Source organism: Pelophylax lessonae, assembly GCF_965119305.1.
Source record: "Pelophylax lessonae genome assembly, chromosome: 9".
Classification (NCBI taxonomy): Eukaryota; Metazoa; Chordata; class Amphibia; order Anura; family Ranidae; genus Pelophylax; species Pelophylax lessonae.
Genome location: NC_138776.1, coordinates 233,917,642 through 233,945,610, shown reverse-complemented (window position 1 = coordinate 233,945,610; position 27,969 = coordinate 233,917,642). Strand labels below are relative to the sequence as shown.

At 41.6% G+C, this 27,969-nt stretch overlaps 1 protein-coding gene across 1 annotated transcript; it reads right to left on the bottom strand.

Moving 5' to 3' along the window:
- Positions 1 to 627: 627 nt before the first annotated feature.
- LOC309563648 (neuropeptide Y receptor type 4-2-like) lies at positions 628 to 26,729 on the bottom strand. Its single transcript, XM_082268222.1, has 2 exons — positions 26,636 to 26,729; positions 628 to 1,920 (listed from the first exon to the last, which is right to left on the bottom strand). Exon 2 carries the CDS (start codon positions 1,917 to 1,919, stop codon positions 822 to 824), a length of 1,098 nt encoding a protein of 365 aa, XP_082124348.1. The 5' UTR covers position 1,920; positions 26,636 to 26,729; the 3' UTR covers positions 628 to 821.
- Between the last annotated feature and the right edge of the window lie 1,240 nt (positions 26,730 to 27,969).

The following is a 27,969-nucleotide window of genomic DNA, read 5'->3' as shown; positions in this document are numbered from 1 at the left end:
ACCCCTTGTCTACTAACCCTCACGATTTGCTGTAGTTACAGTTATTGGTCATGCTCTGTTACCAAGCTTTGTTTACATTACCTTGCATTATTCTGTATGTCAAACGTTGTTACTCACTTGCATTATTCAATAAAATACTTGAAACAGAAAAATCCAATAAGTTGGTCATCCCATTGAATTCTGCTTTATGTTCAACCTGCTCCCTCATTCTGGCTGACTATAGCCCATGTTTCTCCGGTTTGGTTGGATACCCGTGAGGTTCCTCTCACCCCCCTGCCCCTTCCCACACGGTACAGTAAACTTGGGTACTGTTCCCTTTTAGTATAACAGTTGATTGGTCGCGCCTCCCCGCCTAGGCACAGTGTGCTCCCTTTATGGGGTGCCTGTGGGTTGGCAGCGCCAATCACCACTCTCTCGTGACCACCCATCTTACCGCCCCTTGTCTACCAACCCTCACGATTTACTGTAGTTAGAGTTGTTGGTTATGCTATGTTGCCAATCTTTATTTACACTTCTTCTTATTATTCCGTATGTTAAACGCTGTTACTCACTTGCTTATTCAATAAAAATACTTGAAACAAGAATTCTGCTTTATGTTTTTCTAAAGATTCCCAGGATTTATGTATGTAAACAAGCCATTGATATTAAAAGTCACAACATGCCTTTGATATTATCATACATGTGAGCAAATAGCTTTTCAATTGTTACAAGTCCTCCAAGTTCATATCTAATGTAAAGGTACATGTATATCTCTGATGTTATGTGCTTTTTGCATCTGTGTACTTTTCTTGCAGTGAATTTAACTGTTCACATGCTGTCTCTCAACACGTATCTTGTCCATGATTTGAACTTGGTGAACCAGGCAAAGCTGAACCAGACTTGATGGCAAGAGGATGCTTTTCTGGTTCTTCCTGGTTTTTAGGTCTCCTCTGCGTCCGTCCTGCACACCTTTCAACCAATACCTTTAGTTCTTGCTTCACATTGCTATTAAGGAGGCCATAGATGACAGGGTTGATGCAAGTTGAAATCATGGCTAACAAATGGCACAAGGAGAAAATAAGATTGTGATAGCACACGGAAATCAGTTGGTGGTCCCATTCCACAATAATGTTAAAAATTTGAAGTGGCAAATAGCAAATGGCAAATGCTCCAAGCATGGAGCCTAACATAATGTTGATTCTTCTCATGTGGCTATAGCTCCTTCCTAACAGACCTTCCCTATGGCGCAAATACACAGATATCCGGAAGTAGCAACATAGTATAAAGCAAAGTGGCACAACATATTGCAAGAGCAAAATTGTCACAGTGTATCCTCTCCTCTCCTGAACAGAGGTCCATTTCTCCAAGCAAAGAGACTTGTCTGCAAGTGAGTCGAAAATATTTGAAATATTTTTGTGAATGCCATCTGTCAAATCTACAGCATTGATCAATGGCACAGCCAGAAGAGAAGCCATAACCCAAACAAGTAATATAGCTATGTAAGCTTGGAGGACACTGGGTTTCCACCCAGTTGGGTGAAGGATAAGTTGATGTCTTTCCAGAGCAATGAGGGCTAGGATCATGACCGATACGGTAACAGATGCACACATGACAAAATTGGTGATCTTGCATAAGCACCGACCAAACATCCAGTAATCCATGATGGTGTAGACAACTGTGAAGGGTAAGCAGAAGATTCCCACTAGGATGTCAGAGAAGGCTAGATTGGCAATAAGAATGTTAGTCACATTGCCCTTTTCTTTTCTTCGAAAGAGTACATAAATCAAGGAGCTATTACCCAGCAAGCCCAGGACTATCACCAAGCTGTAAGATGTTCCCAGAAAGGGTGTAATGTCTGGTACATGTCGACATTTATTCATTATTAGTTTCTGGAAATGGAGGGCTGAGGAGAACTTGTCAGTGAGGAGTGTCTGGTTCATCCTGTTTAAAAAAAAGAGAAAACATACATTATATTAAAATCTGTGGTGAATATTCTCTCTGATTAGCACCCAATTCTGCCTAATAGTTCTGTTTTAGGTTTTAACCACTTAAGCCCCGGAAGATTTTACCCCCTTCCTGACCAGGGCCTATTTTGCGATTCGGCACTGCATGACTTTAACAGACAATTGCGCGGTCGTGCGGCGCTGTACCCAAACAAATTTGATGTCCTTTTTTTCCCACAAACAGAGCTTTTTTTTGGTGGTATTTGATCACCTGTGTGATTTTTACTTTTTGCGCTATAAACAAAAAAAGAGCATAAATTTTGCAAAAATAACAATATTTTTCACATTTTTTTATATGAAATTCCCCCCCAAAAAAATGTAAAAATCAAAATTTTTTAACATTTTAGGCCAATTTGTTTTCTGCTACATATGTTTGGTAAAAAAAATCGCAAAAAGCGCATTTTGTTTGGTTTGCGCAAAAGTTATTGCGTTTATTAAGAATTCTTTAAGTATATAAACAGTAAGAAAGCGAGGCCAGAACACATTGGCCCCATAAAAGATGATAAAGGAAAAATGGCCACTGAGGACAGAGAAAAGGCGGAAGTGTTAAATAATTTCTTTTCTTCAGTCTTCACAAAGGAATCGGGGGGCTACACGAACCCCGCTTGTAAGGCCGAACTAGATAATACACCTCAGGAAGTGCCGCCATGGCTAACAGAGGATAGACTTAGAGCTAAACTAGAGAAACTTAACATAAATAAATCCCCGGGACCGGATGGCTTGCACCCAAGGGTTCTAAATGAGCTCAGTCAGGTGATTGCCAGACCATTATTCTTGATCTTTAAGGATAGTTTACAGACAGGTATGGTGCCAGCTGATTGGAAAAAAGCCAACGTGGTACCAATATTTAAAAAGGGGCCGAGATATATCCCGGGTAACTATAGGCCGGTCAGCCTAACATCAGTAGTCTGCAAAATTTTGGAGGGGATGATAAGGGACCACATACAAGACTTTAGTAATGAAAACGGTATTATAAGTAGTAATCAGCATGGATTCATGAAAAATCGTTCATGCCAAACCAATCTATTAACCTTCTACGATGAAGTGAGCTGCCACTTAGATAAAGGTAAGCCTGTGGATGTGGTGTATCTGGACTTCGCAAAGGCCTTTGACACCGTTCCCCACAAACGCTTACTGTACAAACTAAGGAAGGTAGGTATGGACCATAAGGTGAGTACCTGGATAGAGAACTGGCTCCAGGGGAGAGTACAGAGGGTGGTGATTAATGGGGAGTACTCGGATTGGGCGGTTGTGGAAAGTGGGGTCCCCCAGGGTTCTGTCCTGGGACCAATCCTGTTTAATTTATTCATAAATGATCTAGAGGAGGGGATATCTAGTACAATCTCAGTATTTGCGGATGATACTAAATTAGGCATGCCAATATCTTCTATGCAGGATGTGGAAATCTTGCAAGCAGACCTGAACAAAATAACGGGGTGGGCAACTACATGGCAGATGAGATTTAATGTAGAAAAATGTAAAGTAATGCACTTGGGGGCCAGAAACCAGAAAGCAAGCTACTCACTAGGGGGGGAACCTCTGGGTGAGTCTAGGATGGAAAGGGACCTGGGGGTACTGGTAGACAACAGGCTTGGAAGTGGCATGCAATGCCAAGCCGCTGCAAGCAAAGCCAACAGAATACTGGGTTGTATAAAAAAGGGGATTCACTCCAGAAATAAAGAGATTATTCTTCCACTCTACAAGACTCTGGTCCGGCCACATCTGGAGTATGCTGTCCAGTTCTGGGCACCGGTCCTCAGGAAGGATGTGCTGGAACTGGAGAAAGTCCAGAGAAGGGCAACAAAAATAATTAGAGGAATGGAGGACATCGGCTATGAGGAAAGACTACAAGCACTGAACCTATTCTCTCTGGAGAAGAGACGCTTGAGGGGGGATATGATATCAATGTACAAATACTGTACTGGCGACCCTAGCATAAGGAACAAACTATTTAGAGTAAGGGAATACAATAAGACACGTGGCCACTCACTAAAACTAGAGGAAAGGCGGTTTAACCTTAAAGTGCGTAAGGGGTTCTTCACTGTAAGAGCGGTAAGGATGTGGAATTCTCTTCCGCAAGCAGTCGTATCAGCGGGGAGCATTGATAGTTTCAAAAAACTATTGGATGGACACCTTAAAGACCACAACATACAGGGGTATACAATGTACGGTTAAAAGCAAACACACACACATCATAGGTTGAACTGGATGGACTTGTGTCTTTTTTCAGCCTCACTAACTATGTAACTATATTAACTAAGGGAAAGATTTTTGTCATTTTTGTTGTTTTTTTTAAACGTGTAATGGCGGCGATCTGTGATTTTTTTGCGGTACTGCGACATTGCGGCGGACAGATCGGACCCTTGACTGACATTTTTAACACTTTTGGGGTTACTAGTGACATTACTACAGTAATCAGTGCTATACATATGCACTGTTACTGTAAAATGACACTGGCAGTGAAGGGGTTAACTTTTTTTGAGAGGGAGGGGTTATGTGTGTCCCTAGGGGCGTGATTCTAACTGTGATTGGCTGTGGCTTGAGGTGTATGAACAGTGATCAACGGTCCTACATAGTAGAACCGTATGATCTCCATTCTTACACAGGGGAGAATGACAGGCGGCTTGTTTACATTAGCCGCCTGCCTTTCTCCCGCTCTAACGGACGATCGTGAGTGACCGGCGGACATCGGGTCCGCCGGTCACACGCGCGGGGGGGTCCGTGACCACGTGGGAGCGCGCCTCCGGCGGTGCGCACTCGCTCCCTAGACCCTCACAGGATAGCGACGTAGACCTACGTCGCTCTGCCTGTGAGGGGCTGACTGCCGACGTAAATAGTCGTGCGGCAGTCGGCAAGTGGTTAAAATGGTATGATGAATCATATGCTGGTTTTTTCTATCTCTGAAAGACACTAAAGCTGGTCATAAATGTTCTATTTTTTCAAAAAAGCTAGTCATAAATTGATTGTTTTTTTTTTTTTTTTGATCAGCCAACCAAAATATTCCATTCACACAAGCAGGGTAAATGTAGGAATCCTCCCTGCTGTGCCATTTTATTCTGATACTGGGGACTACTCTGTTGTCAAAATATACTGATCATCACTGCAGCAAAACAAATTAGTGTTAAAAATAAAAAATAAAATAAATAGGAACAAAAAAAAAATCTGTTTTAAAAAAAATAGATAAATCTGATTGCTGTCACAAGGAATGCAAACAACCCTTGTGACAGTAATTGGCAGTGGCAGGTACTCTTAATGGAGGGATCTGGGGTCTAACAGACCCCAAACTCCTCCACTGCACTTCAAAGTATTCAAAACGCCGAAATCTGCATTTTTGAATACTGATAGTTGGCAGCCGAGTAAACCGGAAGTGACGGAGACCCGATTGAAGCAGAAACCGACGTGCCAACTCTCCAGTTCCAGCACATCCTTCCTGAGGACCGGTGCCCAGAACTGGACAGCATACTCCAGATGTGGCCGGACCAGAGTCTTGTAGAGAGGGAGAATAATCTCTTTATTTCTGGAGTGAATCCCCTTTTTTATGCATCCCAGTATTCTGTTGGCTTTACTTGCAGCAGCTTAGCATTGCATGCCACTGCCAAGCCTGTTGACTGTCTACCAGTACCCCCAGGTCCTTTTCCATACTAGACTCACCCAGAGGTTCCCCCCCTAGTGAGTAGCTTGCTTTCTGGTTTCTGGCACCCAAGTGCATTACTTTACATTTTTCAACATTAAACCTCATCTGCCATGTAGTTGCCCACCCCATTATTTTGTTCAGGTCCGCTTGTAAGGTTTCCACATCCTGCATAGAAGATATTGGCATGCTTAGTTTAGTATCATCCGCAAATACTGAGATTGTACTAGATATCCCCTCCTCTGGATCATTTATGAATAAATTAAACAGGATTGGTCCCAGGACAGAACCCTGGGGGACCCCACTTTCCACACCCGCCCAATCCGAGTACTCCCAATTAATCACCACCCTCTGTACTCTCCCCTGGAGCCAGTTCTCTATCCAGGTACTCACCTTATGGTCCATACCTACCTTCCTTAGTTTGAACAGTAAGCGTTTGTGGGGAACGGTGTCAAAGGCCTTTGCAAAGTCCAGATACACCACATCCACAGGCTTACCTTTATCTAGGTGGCAGCTCACTTCATCATAGAAGGTTAATAGATTGGTTTGGCAAGAACGAATTTTCATGAATCCATGCTGATTACTACTAATAATACCATTTTCATTACTAAAGTCTTGTATGTGGTCCCTTAACATCCCCTCCAAAATCTTGCAGACTGCTGATGTTAGGCTGACCGGCCTATAGTTACCCGGGATATATCTCTGCCCTTTTTTAAATATTGGTACCACGTTGGCTTTTTTCCAATCAGCTGGCCACCATACCCGTATGTTAAGTTTCTCTAGTTTAGTTCTAAGTCTATCTTCTGTTAGCCATGGCGGTACTTCCTCAGGGGGTATTATTTAGTTTGGCCATACAAGCTGGGTTAGTGTAGCCCCCCAATTCTTTTGTGAAGACTGAAGAGAAGAATTTATTTAACACTACTGCCTTTTGTCCTCTGTGGCCAAATCTCCTTTGTCGTCTTTTATGGGGCCAATGTGTTCTGGCCTCGCTTTCTTACTGTTTATATACTTAAAGAATTTTTTTGGGGTTCTTTTACTCTCTTCCGCTATATGTGTCTCGTGTTCTATTTTAGTCGCCTTGATTTCGTCTTTACATTTTTTATTAGACTCTTTGTAATGCTTGAATGCGGCCAATGACCCCTCAGCCTTGTATTTTTTGAAGGCCTTTTCTTTAGCATTAATATGCATTTTTATGTTGGAGTTTAGCCACCCAGGGTTTAGTTTTGCTCTTTTAAATTTATTTCCCTTTGGAATGCACTGGCCAATCCCTTTGTTAAGTATGCTCTTGAAGCACTCTCATTTTTCCTTCGTGTTCTTTGTTCCCAGGGTTCTATCCCATTCAAACCTCATCATCATGGGCAAGACCACAGAGCTGTCAAAAACATCAGGGACAAGATTGTAGACCTGCACAATGCTGGAATGGGATACAAGACCATCAGCAAGAAGCTTGGTGAGAAGAAGACAACTGTTGGAATGATTATTCGCAAATGGAAGAAATACAAAATAACTATCAATTGCCCTTGGTCTGGAGCTGCATGCAAGATTTCCCCTCATGGGGTAAGGATGACCATGAGAAAAGTGAGGGTTTGGCTCAGAACTACACAGGAGGAGCATGTGAATGATCTCAAGGCAGATGGGACAACAGTCAAAAAACAAATCATTGATACACAAAACTGTTAGGGCTACAAGATTGTGGAATTCTCTACCACAAGAGGTGGTTTCTGCGAGTAGTATGGTGGCTTTCAAAAGACTCTTAGACGTACATCTCAAGGATCAAAACATTCAGGGCTATGTGAGATGATTACAGCCACACACACCTACACAGGTTGAACTGGATGGACTATTGTCTTTATTCAACCTCACCTACTATGTACTGTAACTATGTAACTATGTATTATGGTTGCTGGTAAGCCACAAAAGGCACTTATCACTTATGAGTGACAATATATACATAAGTCCACCTTCCTGCCCACCTTCATTGCTCAGACTAAGATAACAGTAGTTATCAGCAAGATTCAGCAACCTGACTAGCTTTTTTTCTTAGTCGTGTTGCATTATTATAATGCATAACCATGTACCTTATAAACAAGTCAACAATAGTTCCTATTTTTCCTACCCTCACAAATTTATTTTACAAGACTGACTGTGCCTGAGTTACAAAGTGAAATGCCTGTGATATCGGCCGTAAATATTCCAGAACCATATAAAGGGTTGCTAAGTGTAATATTTTCTATATATCAATTGACGTAATTATAAAAAGAAGCAATGGGATTTTTATGTATTTACTCATTGTGACAGACCCAACCAGGACAGGGGCTTTCTTGAGGGGACTAGGGGCTAGGCTTCTACCCATTGATTATGGCCCGTGGAGGAGACTGGTAATTTTGTCTGCTTTTCTCAGTCAGAGCATAGGAAAGAAATCAGTTTAGCCTATGATCCCATGGAGAAAGCAGATTATTCTCTAATGATGGAAAACATTGTATTGAATGCTGAGAGCGAGGCTTGGATTAATTCACACTCAGGCTGTCATTCATTAAAACAATGAACTACCATTGGGGTATTTCATTTCTGAATGGTGGTCATAAAGTGAAGGCAGGGATTTTGGAAGGTACAAACTAGTGATCGACCGATATCATTTTTTTAAAGCTGATACCAATATTTTGGTCATCGGATATCGATATCGGCCGATATTTTCGGACATGTAAAAACATTTTTTTTTTTTTTTTTTTACAAAGGTACTCCTTGTGGAGGAATCTGGGGAACCCAAACCCCTCCTCGGCACTGAAAAGCATTCAAAACACCAAGTTTGGCTGTTTTGAATGCTGTCAGTTTTTTTAATTCGCTGCCGAGTACCCGGAAGTGATGTCATGACATGATTTTTTACATGGAGACCCGATCATAGCCGAATGCAGCTTTGATCGGGTCTTCTCTTCTGATTGCGGTGGAGGTAGGATGCTCGGGTCTCCCGGTGGGACGGGAGACCCGGGCGGAAGGTGGTGCGAGGGGGGGACCTCCCCTCCCACTCCTTGTAATGACAGCCGAGTGGCTTCTCAGCCGCATCGGTTGTCATTACAAGTCAGCCAACCGTTGGCTATGGACACTGGGGTGATGCGTCTAGCTGCAGGCATCACTCCGGTACATGCGCTTTCCCTAAATATCGGCAATATCGGTAACCTCAGGGGCCGATTCTGATGTATTAGGGAAAGTGCATATCGGCCCCCGATATATCGGTGTTGCTGATAATTGGTCGATCCCTAGTACAAACTATATTCTATGAAGAAGTGTGCTGAGAAACAGTCCAAATTACCAACCTGGGAAAGTAGATTGGGTATATTGCCAGTGGGTTTATTGATAAAGAAAACACTCATCTTTAATCACATGCGCTCGTGTATGAGCAGCTTTAGAAAAATAACATTTGGCATTTGTTTGACTCAGTGTCTAATATACTGCACATTCGCCTGTACAATAAAAGACTTTCTCCAATAAGGCCACATTATCTCTACTATCAGCATGCCAGCGATAGCCCTAATTGATTGTTGACATTGTAATCTGTTCACTCTAATTACATTATTCCTTATCGTCATCCCAAACATGTTCCCAAGCGTAGATGATGTCCAGTACACGCTAATAGATTAAAATTGCGGCAGTACCTATGAAAACACAATGCTGACTCACTCCATAATCTGCCTTTCTCCACAAGTGGTTGGTTTTCTAATATTATAGCAGCCAGGAATTGCTGGCAAGAGCATAATAAATGTGGGTAAATATTCCAAAGAATTTACATACAGTATAGTTACATAGTTGGAAAAGGTTGAATGAAGACACCGGTCCATCCAGTTCAACCTGAATGTACGTGTTTATGTCACTACCATTTTCTATATCCTTTGCAGATTGTGTTTGCTAGGAAACACATATTTATTATGATCATATTTGCTCTCAAGCACCTCTTCTTCAGGGAGAAAACATTTTTGTAGTTGTTCCTCATAACTGATGTAGAACCCTCCAAGATAGGTGCTAGGTAGGGAGTATAGTTTGCTCTGCCTGCTTATCAAGAGAGCAGTAGTGATGTCGCGAACCTAAAATTCGCCGTTCGCGAACGGCGAACGCGAACATCGGCAAATGTTCGCGAACCGGCGAACCGGGCGAACCGCCATAGACTTCAATAGGCAGGCGAATTTTAAAACACACAGGGACTCTTTCTGGCCACAATAGTGATGGAAAAGTTGTTTCAAGGGGACTAACACCTGGACTGTGGCATGCCGGAGAGGGATCACGCAAAAAAAAGTTCTTAAAAATTATAATTTTTTGATAGAGAGCCAATTATTGGAAAAATTAAAAAAAAATAAAAATAAAAAATTTCTTTGGATTTAGCATCTGGGGGGTCTAAAAAGTGTACCTGTGAATTTTCAGCTCTGTAGCATGTCCAGAACCCCTAAAAAACAGCATTTGTCTTATATTTTCAGGAATATGGCTTCTCTGCGGCTGGCTTTTTCTCTTGCAGGCATTTATCGGGCATTTTTTTAGGCAGGCATGTCATTTTTTGTATTTAGTGTCTGGGGGGTCTAAAAAGTGTACCTGTCAATTTTCAGCTCTGTAGCATGTCCAGAACCCCTAAAAAACAGCATTTTTCTTATATTTTCAGGAATATGGCTTCTCTGCGGCTGGCTTTTGCTCTTGCAGGCATTTAGCGGGCATTTTTTTAGGCAGGCATGTCATTTTTTGTATTTAGTGTCTGGGGGGTCTAAAAAGTGTACCTTTCAAGTTTCAGCTCTGTAGCATGTCCAGAACCCCTAAAAAAACAGCATTTTTCTTATATTTTCAGGAATATGGCTTCTCTGCGGCTGGCTTTTTCTCTTGCAGGCATTTAGCGGGCATTTTTTTAGGCAGGCATGTCATTTTTTGTATTTAGTGTCTGGGGGGTCTAAAAAGTGTACCTGTCAAGTTTCAGCTCTGTAGCATGTCCAGAACCCCTAAAAAACAGCATTTTTATTATATTTTCAGGAATACGGCTTCTCTGCGGCTGGCTTTTTCTCTTGCAGGCATTTATCGGGCATTTTTTTAGGCAGGCATGTCATTTTTTGTATTTAGTGTCTGGGGGGTCTAAAAAGTGTACCTGTCAAGTTTCAGCTCTGTAGCATGTCCAGAACCCCTAAAAAACAGCATTTTTCTTATATTTTCAGGAATACGGCTTCTCTGCGGCTGGCTTTTTCTCTTGCAGGCATTTAGCGGGCATTTTTTTAGGCAGGCATGTCATTTTTTGTATTTAGTGTCTGGGGGGTCTAAAAAGTGTACCTGTCAAGTTTCAGCTCTGTAGCATGTCCAGAACCCCTAAAAAACAGCATTTTTATTATATTTTCAGGAATACGGCTTCTCTGCGGCTGGCTTTTTCTCTTGCAGGCATTTATCGGGCATTTTTTTAGGCAGGCATGTCATTTTTTGTATTTAGTGTCTGGGGGGTCTAAAAAGTGTACCTGTCAAGTTTCAGCTCTGTAGCATGTCCAGAACCCCTAAAAAACAGCATTTTTATTATATTTTCAGGAATACGGCTTCTCTGCGGCTGGCTTTTTCTCTTGCAGGCATTTATCGGGCATTTTTTTAGGCAGGCATGTCATTTTTTGTATTTAGTGTCTGGGGGGTCTAAAAAGTGTACCTGTCAAGTTTCAGCTCTGTAGCATGTCCAGAACCCCTAAAAAACAGCATTTTTCTTATATTTTCAGGAATACGGCTTCTCTGCGGCTGGCTTTTTCTCTTGCAGGCATTTATCGGGCATTTTTTCAGGCAGGCATGTCATTTTTTGTATTTAGTGTCTGGGGGGTCTAAAAAGTGTACCTGTCAAGTTTCAGCTCTGTAGCATGTCCAGAACCCCTAAAAAACAGCATTTTTCTTATATTTTCAGGAATACGGCTTCTCTGCGGCTGGCTTTTTCTCTTGCAGGCATATATATCAGTGGTGGGTGGGCAGTGGCACAGTACACTCTCTGTGGACCTGACAGCAGTCACTGGCACCCAGGCAACTGCAATTTAAAAAATATATATATATTTTTTTACTTTGCAAGCTGCTGTGCCACTTTATATATCAGTGGTGGGTGGGCAGTGGCACAGTACACTCTCTGTGGACCTGACAGCAGTCACTGGCACCCAGGCAACTGCAATTTAAAAAAATATATATTTTTTTTTACTTTGCAAGCTGCTGTGCCACCTTATATATCAGTGGTGGGTGGGCAGTGGCACAGTACACTCTCTGTGGACCTGACAGCAGTCACTGGCACCCAGGCAACTGCAATTTTAAAAAATATATATTTTATTTTACTTTGCAAGCTGCTGTGCCACCTTATATATCAGTGGTGGGTGGGCAGTGGCACAGTACACTCTCTGTGGACCTGACAGCAGTCACTGGCACCCAGGCAACTGCAATTAAAAAATATATATATTTTTTTTTACTTTGCAAGCTGCTGTGCCACCTTATATATCAGTGGTGGGTGGGCACACAGTGGCACTGCAGTGGGCACAGTACACTCTGTGGACCTGACAGTAACTGGCAGCCCAGGCAACTGCAATAATAAAAAATATTTTTTTTTTTCAATTTATTGCAACAAGATGCTGTGCCACCGTATATATATCAGTGGTGGGCAGTGCACTGCAGTGGGTACAGTGCACTCTGTGGACCTGACACAGCACTCACTGCAATTATGACAGAGGAAAAAAAATATATTTTTTAAAATGCCAGGTACTGTGCCTGTGCCACCCAAAATGAGTGTGGTGTGCACACAGTACAGTCTGTGGTAGGTCTGTGGCCTCTCACACACAGCGGGCAGGCAACTGCAGTGTACAATAGATATATATAGATATATATATAAAGAAAAAACTCTATTACCTTACCAGCCCTTAAAAGGGCTTTTGGGGACACTATATATATATATATATGTATATATATAAATAAAAAAAATTCTCAATTACCAGCCCTTAAAAGGGCTTTTGGGGACACTAGATAGATATAGATATATATATATATATATATAAGAAGAAACAACTCAATTACCAGCCCTTAAAAGGGCTTTTGGGGACGCTAGGTATATATATATATATATATAAAAAAAAAAAAAAAACACAAATACCAGCCCTTAGAAGGGCTTTTTGGGGTGCTGATATTACAGCAGTAGTGGAACAAGAACACTGCAAGACCAGGAACACTGACTAACTGTCCCTAGCTTAACAGCAGCAGCAGCAGCAGCAGCAGCAGCAGCAGCTCTCTCCCTACTCTCACTACACACACTGCTTCAGAATGATCTAAGATGGATGCTGCCCTTGCTTATTTATAGGAGGTGGGAGGGTGTGGGAGGGAGGTATGCTGATTGGCTGGAAATGTGTCTGCTGACTGTAAAGTTCAGGGTCAAAGTTTGCCTCAATGATGTCTTATGGGGGGCGGACCGAACATCGCATATGTTCGCCGGCAGCGGCGAACGCGAACATGCTAAGTTCGCCGGGAACTGTTCGCCGGCGAACAGTTCTATACATCTCTAGAGAGCAGTAGGTAAAACCTAGTTGATCTATCTGCTTAACAGGGGAGCAGGATTTCTAGTCAGGCCTGTTGCATGTGTCTATGTGCGATTCATCTGGTCTGCGGGAGTGTCCCCACTGTGTCCAATAGGGGGGCATGTTGGACAGTGGAAGAAACCCAGCCAGGGATGCACAGGCTTTGTAACTGTCCCAGTGGGTTAGCACTGACAGTGGTGCATCCTGGGATAGGCTATAAAAGCCAAGGGCACATGTGACAGGGTGTTTTAGGGCGGAAAGCCAGGTCCCGGGAGGAGGGTGATGGCTGTCTCTCCTCCTGTTTGCTGATGAAGGTGGTCACAGGCAGCCACCCTAGTGACAACAAAAAAGAAAAAAAGGGCGCACCGACCTAGTGCATTACCACTAAAAATGTATTAAAAGTATTAAAAAGTATATATTATACTCACAAAGCAGGTGTGTATAACCACACATCAACATAACACACATATAGTCTCCAAGGTAGCCAAGGAACCGCACTGTGCTGAATGGTATACAGTGTGCCACATAGGGCTGCTGTGTCTAGGCTGACGCGTTTCAGGGGCGAACCCCCTTCCTCAGAGCCAAAAATAACTGCTGATGTAGCAATTCTTTTTGGCTCTGAGGAAGGGGGTTCGCCCCTGAAACGCGTTAGCCTAGACACAGCAGCCCTATGTGGCACACTGTATACCATTCAGCACAGTGCGGTTCCTTGGCTACCTTGGAGACTATATGTGTGTTATGTTGATGTGTGGTTATACACACCTGCTTTGTGAGTATAATATATGCTTTTTAATACTTTTAATACATTTTTAGTGGTAATGCACTAGGTCGGTGCGCCCTTTTTTCATTTTTGTTGTCTCTAGTTGGTTTCGGATACCCTTGATCCTGAAGGGGCAGCAAGACCACAAGCTATTCCAATCAAGTTTGAAGTATCTCTCTTCCCTCCGGCCTATGTTATACTCGAGCGCAGGAGAATTATTCTACTAGTCGCCCTAGTGAACCAGTGGTGTGGCTGAACCCAGAGGTCGAGTGAAACTGACTGTGGAGGTGAAGGCAAAGCAACTCTGGAAAAACAGTGTCGGTGAGCACAGGGGAGCTTGCCAAAGGGTCTGCCCAGGAAGGGGACCACTCCAGTGGCTAGAGTCAGCGGACAGGTGTCAGCACACAGGCAGTGATAGTAAAGAGGGTGTCAAGTTGTTAACCCTGAAGAGAATATTCAAACAGGAACATTCTATTTATCTTCACTTCTGTGGCAAGGTGAAGCAGCAGCCTTGCTGCACACTACAGATCGTTGTCCTCAAGTTTGTGCATAGTTCATAGTTGGAGTATCCCACTCATCCCTTCTCCCATCCCAGTTCTAAATAAAACACAAAAACCAAATCCCCTGGACTGTTCATTGTCTGAGCCAAGAACTGTTACTGCTGTTTATCTACTGTCAGTTGCTAATGGTAACCCAGGGGACCCAAGAAAGTGTAATTCTCAGCAGCTCTCTAGGGGGCAGGGCTATACTAAGGTCATCCAGTCCCCTTATTAGCTTTGTTACATTTCTCTGAACTTTCTCAAGTTCAAGTCGAAACCAACAACATCAAAAAAAGAATCAACAAAAAAAAAAGAATCAAAAAAAAAAAAAAAAAGAACAATTTTCCTACTTTTACACAACGGCATGGTCTACCTAAGACAAAAAATATATTTAAATGGCAATTAACAAACTTTCTCCTTATGTGACACTGCATCATTGTGCTTAAGCCACAGCAGGAAAACGGGAAGGATGGGTTCTTTTGTAAAAAACCACCCCACCCATTGACACTGATTTTTGCCATGCTCCCTTACTGTTTGGTTGCTTTGTGGGAATCCTCAGTAAATACCCTGTGCTTATGGGTATGAGGGAGCATATGACTTCCAATATACAGTGCTCAGACACTTGGACAGTGGACAGTTGGTAAAGGGGTCCTGAAAAGTATCTGTCTGGAGTAAGGAAAATCCTGCACCTAATTAAATTTCACTCAACATTTCATGAGTGCCTTGGAGTCTACTGTTAGCTGAGATGGGTGAAGTGTTATTAGACATGGCTACAGCAGGCAATATATGAATGTCAGGAATGCAAAACTTAGAACATTCATACATGAGCCTGTAAAGCCTATGTCCCTATGGATTACTGTGCAGTAGAGATGTCCCGAACTATTCGCCGGCGAACATATGCGATGTTCGGTCCGCCCCCTATACATCATCATTGATCAAACTTTGACCCTGTACCTCACAGTCAGCAGACACATTCCAGCCAATCAGCATACCATCCCTCCCAGACCCTCCCACCTCCTATAAAAAAGCAAGGACAGCATCCATCTTAGACTCATTCTGAAGCTGCAGTGTTAAATAGAGCAGGGAGAGTGCTGCTGCTGCTGAATTAATAGGGAAATCATTAGCTAGGCCAGTGTTCTGTGTCCATTCCTGCTGTAAGGACAGCGTCCTGGCAGCACCCCAAAAAGCTCTTTTTAGGGCTGGTACATCAGTCTATATTTATTTTATTTTTTCTATATTTATACAGACTGTACTGTGTGCACACCACTCATATCGGGTGGCACAGTACCTTGCAGATAAAAAAGTCATTTCATTTTTACCCTTTAATATAATTGCAGTTGCCTGCCAGTGTGTGTCAGGCCCACTGACTGAACTGTGCCCACTGCCAGTGCCCACCACTCATATAGGGTGGCACAGCACCTTGCAGATAAAAAATTCATTTCATTTTTCCTTTGTAATATAATTGCAGTTGCCTGCCAGTGAGTGTCAGGCCCACAGACCGTTCTGTGCCCACTGCAAATGGAGTTTGGTCTGCCAGAGTTTGGTCTGTCAATGTGAAGCGGGCGTAACCCTTACACTACCTGATCAATACAACATCATACCTGATCGTATTCACACACTGGATGTTTTAAAGCACGTTATTCCAAACAATTTAGGAATGTTAGGTGATTTATGCCCTTTATGGATTAAAACCCGACTCTGCGTCAACTACGTAATTTTCCATGGGAGTTTTGCCATGGATCCCCCTCCGGCATGCCACAGTCCAGGTGTTAGTCCCCTTGAAACAACTTTTCCATCACTATTGTGGCCAGAAAGAGTCCCTGTGGGTTTTAAAATTCGCCTGCCTATTGTAGTCTATGGCGGTTCGCCCGGTTTGCCCGTTCGTGAACATTTGCGGAAGTTCGCGTTCGCCGTTCACGAACGGAAAATGTTATGTTCGTGACATCTCTACTGTGCAGGTAATACAGTACAGTAGGTGCAAAGTAATAACAGAGAGGCATATGGTGGCAAGAAGTTTCTTCTTATGTACAGTCCGATAGAAGCCAATAGGGTAAAGTTTGCTCAAAATGGCAAATAAATCCCCTGGCATTCCTTTATTGGTTTTACAGACAATATTCACTGCAAAATGAGCCGCAGGCAGCTCATGTCTTCTACTTGGAGCCAGTACCACCAGCACATTTACCAATTGCCTGTGTCAACAAGAGTAGACATGTAATTTGCCCTTTGCAGCAAAGACTCTCCAAGGAGCTACTGGATGCTCAGGCTCTCCTGCTGCTTATCAAATACTAAATAGACAAAGATCAGCTGCGCTAGTTATAATTTCTAATACTATATACAATAACTGCAAGTTAGCTGCTAACACAATATTGCTGGACAACAACAAAGATATATAAAGGTAATCAAGGTGCAGCGCTAAACAATGATAAATGCTCACATCTAAAGGTTAAAACCTTCATTGGGTTAAGTGTCCATTTTAACAGGAGTCCACATCGGGAGAGGTAATAATACTGTAGTGCGGCTAAGTACTCCAAAAGATGAAGGGATCACCACCAACACCCGATCACACTGCCTCTTACCATCCACCATAGACCCTCATAAGTCATAAAAAGGTCAAATGTGTAGTAGAAAACCATCTTGAAGAGATCTCCTTTGTAAATAATCCACCTATAGGACTCCCAGATGAAACGCCTTCACCGAGGCCTCAACAATACCATAGCGAGACAAAAGAAACACTCCTCATAGTGCGGAAATCCCAATCCAATTTAATAGTTTGAGAAGAATAACACTCACATATAACATTCATAAAAACCGCATGTCTGTAGAACACCTCCGGCATTCCTAACCAGCAAGATGGCCACAGCGTCCTGGTACGCAATGACTTCACACCTCTCCAACTCCTCCCTACATGTTTCGTCAGCAAATGACTTTGTCAGGGGCATGTCTCGATGGACGACATAACGCTATATATACGGGACGACTTGTATAAATAAATTGTATTTAATTGCGTTTCTTGGGCCGGAAGTAAAACTGGAAACCAGCCCTCATGACAGGTTTGAATCTCGGCCGGTTAATGCTAAACCAGCCTAGATTTTAACTGTCTATGACTGACCTAACAGTTGGGCCTATCTACTATTTTTAGCAATTTGTCCACTGATGGCAACTTCTGTAGGCTAGATGAGCGTGGATAGAAGTAGGCCACAATGCCTCTGGTTATTTTCTTCCTCAAATACTGATGGGGGGGCTCTATGTTCTGTGCCTTTTCTTTGTCTCCCTGGACTTCTTGTTCACATCTTGCTGAGATCTTGTGGAGATCACATGTTTTTTTTTTTTTTATTGCGGCAAACTGACTGGGGCGGGCCACTCTGCTCTCTGCATGACCTGTGTTTATATTGGGTTCTCCCCACACTCTGATTCCTGGCAGACTTGCTGCCTCCTAAATGATGTCCAGGGGAAGTCTCTCTCCTCCACACAGCCACACAGCTCACTAGATTGCTTTAAAAAGGCCTGGATTCTTTCCTAGGTTTACATGATATAAATGGGTACTAACATTTTTTTTAGGTAAAGTTGATCCAAGGAATATCTGATTGCCTTTCGGGGGATCAGGAAGGAATTTTTTTCCCCTGCTGTAGCAAATTGAATCATGCTTTGCTGGGGTTTATTTTCGCCTTCCTCCGGATCAACATCGGGTATAGGATAGTGTGTATGGGATTGTATGGTTGGGTTTTCAATACTGTTTTTATTTTTTTGGTTGAACCGGATGGACTTGTGTCTTATTTCAACCTGACTAACTATGTAATGACTATGTAATGACACAGACTGTGACAACAATGAGGTCCGATAAACCCCACAAAGTAAAAAGTAGAGTATTGCATCTCCTAAGTGATATGTACTCCGATGAAACCAAAGATCAGGAAATGTTGATTACTTTTTATCCCAGGTATTTTACTGTTGCTATTGTCTTTTTATGTTATATCTTTTCTGTATATATGTTTTTTGCACCATTTTGCATTGCCTTTTATTAGAACAATATTTTAAAAAAGATAAGCAGATTCTCTAATTGCTCTAATCATAAACTAAATAATTCTTGCCTCTTGAAGAACCGTCTATATTTTAAACTCTGTTTCACCCCTGCCTGACCTGTCAGTGTGTAGATGTCTACAAGGGTTACCATGTCTTTCTGTGTAAGCACTTGTTTTCTTGGCTGTGCTCGTTTCTTTATGTTAGTTAAGCCAGTCAGATGCCAACTGTTAAAGTGTCTGAGGTTTTCCTGTGTCCCCAAAGGGACCTGAGAGCTGGAGGTAACCAGGCTGTATGGGTTACAATTTAAGCAAGGTTACCCACCTCAAAGCTGTACAAAGAGCAAATGACTCCTGCGCTTAAGGGGTGGCCTTGCCGGAAAATGCGATTCAGGTCAAATTGTAGTAAATTCAGGCTGTGCTGCCACTCTCAACGGGTCGTGGTAACCCAAAGAAGATACTGGAAAAGAGAAATGGACAGAGGGCGCACCAGCCTAGCGCATTATCTTTAAAACAATTTATTGTAATAGACATGTATACACAGGTCTAGGTCTGATGAAGGGGGAACACCCCGAAACGCGTAAGCAGTTTTTTGGAGGTCTACATCCTTCCACGGCCTGCGGCAGCTGAGGATGCCCAGTGGAGACCCCTGGTAGTCCCTCATTGCTTATTGCCCGTGTTTCATAATCGTTTTGTGAGTATAATGTGTATACATGTCTATTACAATAAATTGTTTTAAAGATAATGCGCTAGGCTGGTGCGCCCTCTGTCCATTTCTCTTTTCCAGTACCCACCTCAAAGCCCCTGGGCCAAGCCCTAGGAAACCAAACTGCCAAAATGTAGCTGCTGGAGTGATCACCCCCTTGGTGTAGGGGGGTGCTGGGAGCCTGATCAGGGTTCCTTGGGGGAGGGGGGGCTCAAGCCTGGGGACCCTACAGATTTGTAGCTGCTAATCACGGACTCACTGCCTTAATGGATTACTGCCAATCATGCAGTCTAAGGGAATTGTATTGCCTTTTGTGGGTTATTGTCTGAATGGATTGCTTCATGGACCTGCCTTCAGCATAAGGTATTTTTTTGGGATATTAGAAGAGTTCTGTATCAGAACTGTGTTTAAGTTGTCTTTTGAGAACTGGACTATTATCAGCAACCACCTCAGTAAAGGATATTGTTTGTTTAGTTGCTTTGCCTGGTCTGAAGGGAATGCATGCACAGTGTAGGAAAAGAATATGACTTGCAACACAACAAAGCAACTGAGTTAGAGGAGGATGCAATACATGGGTCTAACACACAAAGTGCTGCCCAGAGGAAGCTAATGTGTTGTTGCTAAGGACCACCATGTTTGTGTCACTGCAAAGCAGCCAATCAGCCAGGAAAAGGGTGACATGGCAAAGAGAACAGTCCTCCTTGCTCTCTAACACAGTGCCCTATCACAGTAGGAAGCAATCACAGGTTTCTGTGCAATACCTGGGCTTTGTGGCTCCTGTGGCTTAGGAGTTTGCCAGCCATGGCTACACCGGCACCGAATGAGACTTGCAAAGCCAGATGCTATAACCCTCACATGCATAATGCAGCAGCCAACGAGGGGGGTCAGTTTTACCAATTTTAAAGGATAGAATGTTCTTTCCTCTCCCTGTTGCACTGTGGTCATCATATAAAGGGGCCGGTTGTCCAGAAATCAGGAACTTCCCCTGCCTTACATCAAGCAGATGAAGAGGGGACTACAGTGATCAGAATTGAAGCATAGTTATAGCGAGTATTCTCCATATGCATTCAGAACCCATTGCTTTTGTTCAGGGAAACAGGCCAAAACTATAGTAATTTACTTTAGCTTTCCTTCTAGCTAATATGAAAGTACAAATATCCTCACAAATACTACTACTTCATGTTGACTACATGAAGTAGCAAGAGCAACAAGCAAGATAGGAAAGGCTTGCATGGAATCATTGGAGCATAGCTTTTTACCTGGTTTAGACCTACTGATATTAAATATAATGAAGAACTCTAAATGGATAAAGAAGAGCTCTGGTTTAAGGGCTCATCCACATACGATTCATATCTATACATCTTGTTTAACCACTTTAAGACCAGAAGGATTTGCCCCCTTAATGACCAGGCCCCTTTTTTGGCACTGCGTTATTTTAACGGACAATTGCGTGGTCGTGCGACGCTGTACCCAAAAAAATGTACATCCTTTTTTTTCCATCTTTTGGTGGTATTTGATCACCTGTGCGATTTTTATTTTTTGCGCTATAAACAAAAAAAGAGCGACAATTTTGAAATAAAAACAATATTTTTCACATTCTGCTATATGACATTCTCAAAAAAAAAAATTAAAAATCGAAATTTTTTAACATTTTAGGCCAATTTGTTTTCTGCTACATATTTTTTGGTGAAAAAAAATCGCAATAAGCATATTTTGCGCGAAAGATTTATGTAATTTGTATTATTTTTTTTTCTACTTGTAATGGCGGTAATCTGCGATTTTTTGAGGGACTGTGACATTGCGGCGGACAGATCGGACCCCTGACTGACATTTTTGACACTTTTGGGGGGACCAGTGACATTACTACAGTAATCAGTGCTAAAAATATGCACTGTTACTGTAATAATGACACTGGCAGGGAAGTGGTTAACATTATGGGTGATCAAGGGGTTAAATGTGAGCGTAGGGGAGCAATTCTATCTGTGGGGGGCTTCTGAAATGACCATAGAGACGTGTGACCCTATATAGAAGGATCACATGATCTCTATGATCATTTCAGGGAGAAGGACGGTCGGCTGTGTTTACAACAGCCGACCGATCTTCTCTCTCAGCAGGGAGCGATCGTGGGTGTCAGGCGGCAATCTGAGCCACCTGAAACACCCATCGGCTTTCCCGCTGATGAGCAGAGACAGGAGCGCGCCGCCGGTGGCTCGCTCACCCCCTAGCCTCCTGAGAGCCAGCCACGTAGACCTAAGTCGCTTTGCCCAGGAGCAGCTGCCTGCCGCAATCTGCGGTAGGCGGTCATTAAGTGGTTAATTTTACAAGACAGACAAGCTGTGTGCAGAAACAGTGTGGTTTCTGCAAAAAGTAATTGATTCTATCGAGTCAATATCTGAAGCTACCCATTGATTTGACAGGGGAAAGCTGTCAGTAGAGAGCAGAGAGGCACCAGCTTATCTGAGAGGAAACATAGAAGTCAGATCTAGCTTTTTTACTTGTAAAATCTTGTGTTTTGCTCAATAGTGACCAGCTGTCAGCATCTGAGAGAACTCAGTCTAACCGTAATTGGTTCAGTCTAAGCAAGTATGGTTGGATTGGGATATTGTAATCTCATGTGTAATTGCCATTTGTAATTGTGTTTGTATTTTTTTTGGTAAGTGCTTATACGCAAATAAGCATTGGCCTTAAAGCGTAACTCCAATTTTGTTGAGAAAAAAACATTCCCCTCTGGGTGATCTCTGTACATTGCAAGGATTATAACACACTTTGTTGCAGATTCCTACCTTTTGTTATTCTGAAGAAATCACTGTTTGTTCCTCTGTGCCTCTTTGCTGAGTGGATCTGATGGGAGTGGTTTCATAATTATCAATCAGCTGTGCAGCTGCAGAGCACTAATGAGGAAATCTGCTGGGCCTGCATCCCTTTAGACATGTTCCTATTGGGAGTAGGGTTGATCGAACGGTTCGGGTCGACCTTCGGTTCAACCCGAACATTGGGTGTTCGAAATTCGGCCGCATTCTGAACTTTTTGCTGAAAAAGTTCGGAATTCGGCAACCAGAACCGACCAAAATGCAATGGGACAGGAAATGGGCTTTAAAAGCCTGTGATTGGACCAGAATCATCAGTAAAAGCCAATTGAGGGGGCAGGAGAATGCTAGGAATGTGATTGGAGTGACTAGGGGGCCCAGAGGCCAATCATTAGTGAATACGCTCCCCAGTATATAAGATAGCCCCGCCAAATTCCTAGCATTGTAATACAGGGACGTGGAAGAGAGTGGAAGCAGTTCTGTTACTTCTGCTCTCAAAGTGTCAATTAGCAATTATTAGTGTGAGGAAAGGGATATCTAGTGTAGTTAGGGTGCTATTTTCCACTATAGTTAGATTCAAAAATCTAGTTTCTGTAGGGAAAGTGTTAAGTGCCAGGGTGACCGTATTGTAGTGTAGGGTTAACTGACTCTGACTGCTATGGCAGGGTGACCAAACCCTTCCATTTCAGGGTGACCGCTATAGAAAAAAGATTGTTTCTCTTAGGTCACATATAGAACAGCGATATGGCTTCTCGCCTGTCACCCTTCTTTTTGCTGCAGGCATTTATAGGGCTTTTTTGAGGACATGTTTGGATTCGGGCATGACATCTGAACTTCTGTATAGGGGTATATATACACACACATGTATGTATATATACACTTATACATATATAGGTATGAAAGTAGCAGAATACTATGCTTGCGCTAATGAAATAATTAACAGGCATATGGCTCTGCTCCTATCACACTTATATATGTGTATGTGTATAAATACATATAAGTGTGTGTGTATATATACTCCTATACAGAAGTTAAGATGTTTTGCCTGCCTCCAAAGACCCCAAAAAATGCCCAAAAAAACGCCCAGGTGTGTTATTGCAGGCGTTTTTTTGGGCATTTTTTGGGGGTCTTTGGGGGCTGCAAATTGGAAAGGAAAGGTAATTTTGAATACCATTCAATTACAACATGACAATTTTATACGTTAAATTATTTGTTCTTTATTTGCTATTTTTTTTCCCCACGAAAGTGGAGTTACCCTTTAAATCTGCACTTAATGTCAGTTCCAGCAAACGTACAATTTAACCTCTTGCCGACTGCCCACTGTAGTATTACTGCGGCAGGGCAGCTCGACTGCACAAAATCACGTAGTACTACGGGATTTCGTGTACGAGATCTCGGCGGCACACGCGAGCCGCCAGAGCGGCACTGCCGCTGTGTTTAGACACAGAAGGAGACGGGCTATGGGAGGAGCGGCGGCGATTGCCACCGGCCTCCCGCAATCATTAGATAAACTGATAGAAGACCCGCCTGCTTATGTAAACAAAGCAGGCGAGTCTTCTGTCACACAGGTAGAGAGAGATCAGAAGTTTTAGCTAAGCTACAACCCCAATCTCTTTGTTCCTGTCACAGAACATACCCCCCCCCCCCACAGTCAGTAAGCATATTTAGGCACACATTAACCCCTTTGATCACCCTTTGATCACCCCCAATGTTAACCCCTTCCCTGCCAGTGTCATTTATACAGTAACAGTGCATAAAATTTAGCACTGATTACTGTATTAATGTGACTGCTCCCCAAAAAGTATCAAACATGTCAGTTAGGAGTCCGATCTGTCCGCCGCAATGTCGCAGTCCCGCTAAAAAATGCTGATCACCGCCATTACTAATAAAAACAAAAAACTAAATAAAAATTCCAAAAATCTATCCCGTAGTTTGTAAACGCTATAACTTTTGCGCAAACCAATTAAAATACGCCTTTTGAGATTTTTTTTACCAAAAATATGTAGCAGAATACAAATTGATCTAAAGTGATAAAAAAAATTAGATTTTTTAATTTTTTTTATTGGGAATGTTTTATAGCAGAAAGTAAAAAACATTGGTGTTTTTCATAATTGTTGCTCTTTTTTGTTTATAGCGCAAAATCTAAAACCCGTAGAGGTGATCAAATACCATCAAAAGAAAGCTCTATTTCTGGGAAAAAATCAATTGTATTTGGGTACAGCTTCGCATTACTGCGCAATTTTTCATTAAAGTAACGCAGTGCCGAATCGCAAAAAATGGCCTGGTCATTAAGGGGTTAAAACCTTCCGGAGCTGAAGTGGTTCAAGAAAAAAAAAAAGTTGTCCCTGTTTAACTCTTTACTAGCCCGTGGTCAACCCAATATTATTTTAATCTCTTTCCCTTCTTTCTTTAGCTTTTTTTCCTTTGCTAATCCACATGTAAACTTGTTTTACTTCTTGCACAAAATGTTTTAAAAAAATAGTTTTACATTTTTGTATATAAGGTATTATTCCTAATGCCAGAAACATATTTTTAGTGCCTTTGCAAAAGGGAAAAATTTCAGAAAAAAAGTGGAAATTTTGATGAGTTTAAAAACACCAAGGTTCTCAGATGGAAAAAAAATTGTGATCATATTGTTAATGAAAATTTGCTTTATTTTAACAAGTTTTTTAAGACTAAATCACACTGGCCTAGCTATGATGCGACACCAAAAGGTGGCCAACCCAAGGTTGGTGGACAGCGGCTGTTACAGTATTTCCTACACTGCATTGTCCTGACTAATGAATGTGAATTAATGTGCTAAGAGTCGGGGGAAGGAGGATTTCCTTTTGACCTTGTTGCTTCCTGACAGTCTACTAATATGATTTTTCAAAAATAATACATTGTGCTAGTGACATTGGAAGCTGAGTTCAGGTTACACGTAAACGCTGATCCTAAAGTGAACAAGTGAAAATAAAAGTATAGGGCAAAATAATTGAATTTGCACAATTCTTGTTAATTTACTGTACACTTTTTGTAAAGCAGACCAAAGATTGCTCTAAGATGCAGATTTTCTGACTGTATTTTTAACCACTTAAGTTATACTGCGGCAGGTTGGCCCTCCTTCGCAAACCGCTGTTGGTATACGTTGGTTACGCGCCTGCAGCTAGGGGGCGAGCGAGCGCGCGCTGGAGGCGGCGCGCTCCTGCCCCTACTTGGCAGCGTGGACTCCGATGCACGGGGCAGGTGGCTCCAATTGCCGCCTGGCACCCGCGATCGCTTCCCGCTGAGCGAGAAGGACGGTCGGCTGTTGTAAACACAACTGACCATCCTTCTCTCTGGAATGATCACAGAGTGCCTGTGATGCTTCTATATAGGATCACAGGTCTCTGTGATCATTTTACAAGCCCCGCCCCCATACAGTTAGAAACACGCCCCTAGGTACACATTTAACCCTTTGATCGCCCCTGGGTTAACCCCTTCCCTGCCAATGGCATTATTACAGTAACAGTGAATATTTTTAGCACTGATTATTGTAGTAATGTCACTGGTACCCTTGAAAGTGTCAAAAATGTTGGTTAAGGGTTCAAACTGTCCGCCTCAATGTTGCAGTCCTGCAAAAAATCATAGATTACTAGTAAAAAAAAAAAACAATAAAAATGACATAACTCTTTCTCCGTAGTTAGTAGACGCGCAAACCAATCAAAATACGCTTATTGCGATTTTTTTTAACAAAAATATGTAGCAGACAACAAATTTGCCTAAAATGTTAAAAAAAAAATTCGATTTTTACTTTTTTTTTTTGGGGGGGGGGGGGGCAATGTTATATAGCAGAATGTGAAAACTATTGTTTTTTTTGTTTTTTTTTTCAGAATTGTTGCTCTATTTTTGTTTATGGCACACAAAAAAAAATGGCACAGGTGATCAAATACCATTAAAAGAAAATATAAAATAAAATGCAGCGCTGCATTTTATTTTATATTTTCTGTATCACATTGTGGTTAATGCTAGCTGCTGCTTTCCTGGTAGCGTGGATATTCAGTTATTTTATACCACTAAAAGAAAGCTCTATTTGTGCGGAAAAAAAAGACATCAATTTTAATTAGATCCAGCATTGCACAACTGCGCAATGGTCCGTTAAAGTAACGCAGCGCCGAATCGCAAAAAAAAAGCCTGGTCATTAAGGGGGCAAATCCTTTTGGTCCAGAAGTGGTTAAGCCGATTGTTCTCCAGAATCGCTGAGCAGCATTTTGATCTTCCAGTTATTGTTTTATGTTTATGTGTAGCTTTGGATTACATACATATGCAAGAAAACGCACACGTATTATACTGCCTACAAAATTCTGTAAACCTGTAACAAAATATAACAGAAGGCACCTTATGGATACATTCAGTATGTTATGTTTTTTTTTTCTATGTATCTATCTTTCTTTGTGGCTTGAAAACAGCAATATGTTACAATAGTTTTTTTTTTTGTTTCTTTTGAAAATATAATTTTTTAATAACATGGCCCAAAAAATTGCAACATTTCACCCCATGTTTTAAAATAAATACCTTCAAGATTAGAAATTCTACAAATAATAACTGAAACTTAGACAGTAGTTCAAAATCATATTTTTCAATGAGGTTGTAATACTTTTCTCTATATTAGTATTGTTTTTAGATGGAATGTTTTTTTCTTACCTTGTAGCTGCTGAAAGATTCAGCGGACAGCAGACCAGGGAATGTTCTGACTCTGAGATTGCCAGCTCTCTGATTGTGTGTATTTGTTTGTACAGTACAAGTGGGCGTAGAGATAGTCAATCCCACATCCCCATTACTTATCTTCTATTCATATTACCAGAGCTCTCTCTGTTGGTGGAGAGAACACTTGCCTATATAATTGTAACCTTCTCTATGTATGTATAGGTAGATACAATATGCAGATCTGTGTTGAGACATTTAAAGCACAGATTGATCCTCCTGCGTTGCCCTGTTGCTAGATGACCTTAGCGTAGGTGGCCAGCCTTTCCGTTCCTGGATTTCTGAACTCGGCAGATGAATGAAAAGTATTGATCTATATAGGACAATGTACAGAATTGTTGAAACAAAGTACATTTCGTACAGAGTTAAAGTGTAACTAAGGCACTCTAAGGCAAAAAAAAAAAAAAAATATATATATATATATAAATACTCACAGTATCTCATACAGTATCTCATAAAAGTGAGTACACCCCTCCCATTTTTGTACAAATTTTATTATATCTTGTAATATGTGACAACATCAAAGAAATGACACTAAATTGCTACAATGTTAGCAATTTCTATTTTTATTTTATTTATATATATATACTCACAGTATCTCATAAAAGTGAGTACACACCTCCTATTTTTGTAAATAGTCTATTATATCTTTTCATGTGACAACATCAAAGAAATGACACTAATTTGCTACAATGTAAATTAGTGAATGTACAGCTTGTATAACAGTGTATATTTGCTGTCCGCTCAAAATAACTCAACACACAACCATTCATTTATATGAATTTAAACCCACAGCGCAAACCCAAATAAATTGATCAAACCTTGTTATAATATTTCCAAATCCATCAAACAACTGAGTCCCCACTTTGCTCAAGTTCTGTGGAATAAATAGAGTTCTACCCAATTAGAGGGGAGGAATCGTAAAGAAGGGGATATCCCAGAATGAAACTAAATGGATATATTTGCTTAACACGATGAGTACCAAGGGGTTGAACATCGAATTAGACCTCAGTTGTTTTTTGTCCAATTGGTAGGGCATACTTATTTTTAAATATTCAAAGGAGATTTATTAGTTACAGATCTACAAATTTTTATTATTTTTTTTATTTCTATTTTTATTTTTATTCTTATATATATACTCACAGTATCTCATAAAGTGAGTACACCCCTCCCATTTTTGTAAATATTTTATTATATCTTTTCATGTGACAACATCAAAGAAATGACACTAATTTGCTACAATGTAAATTAGTGAGTGTACAGCTTGTATAACA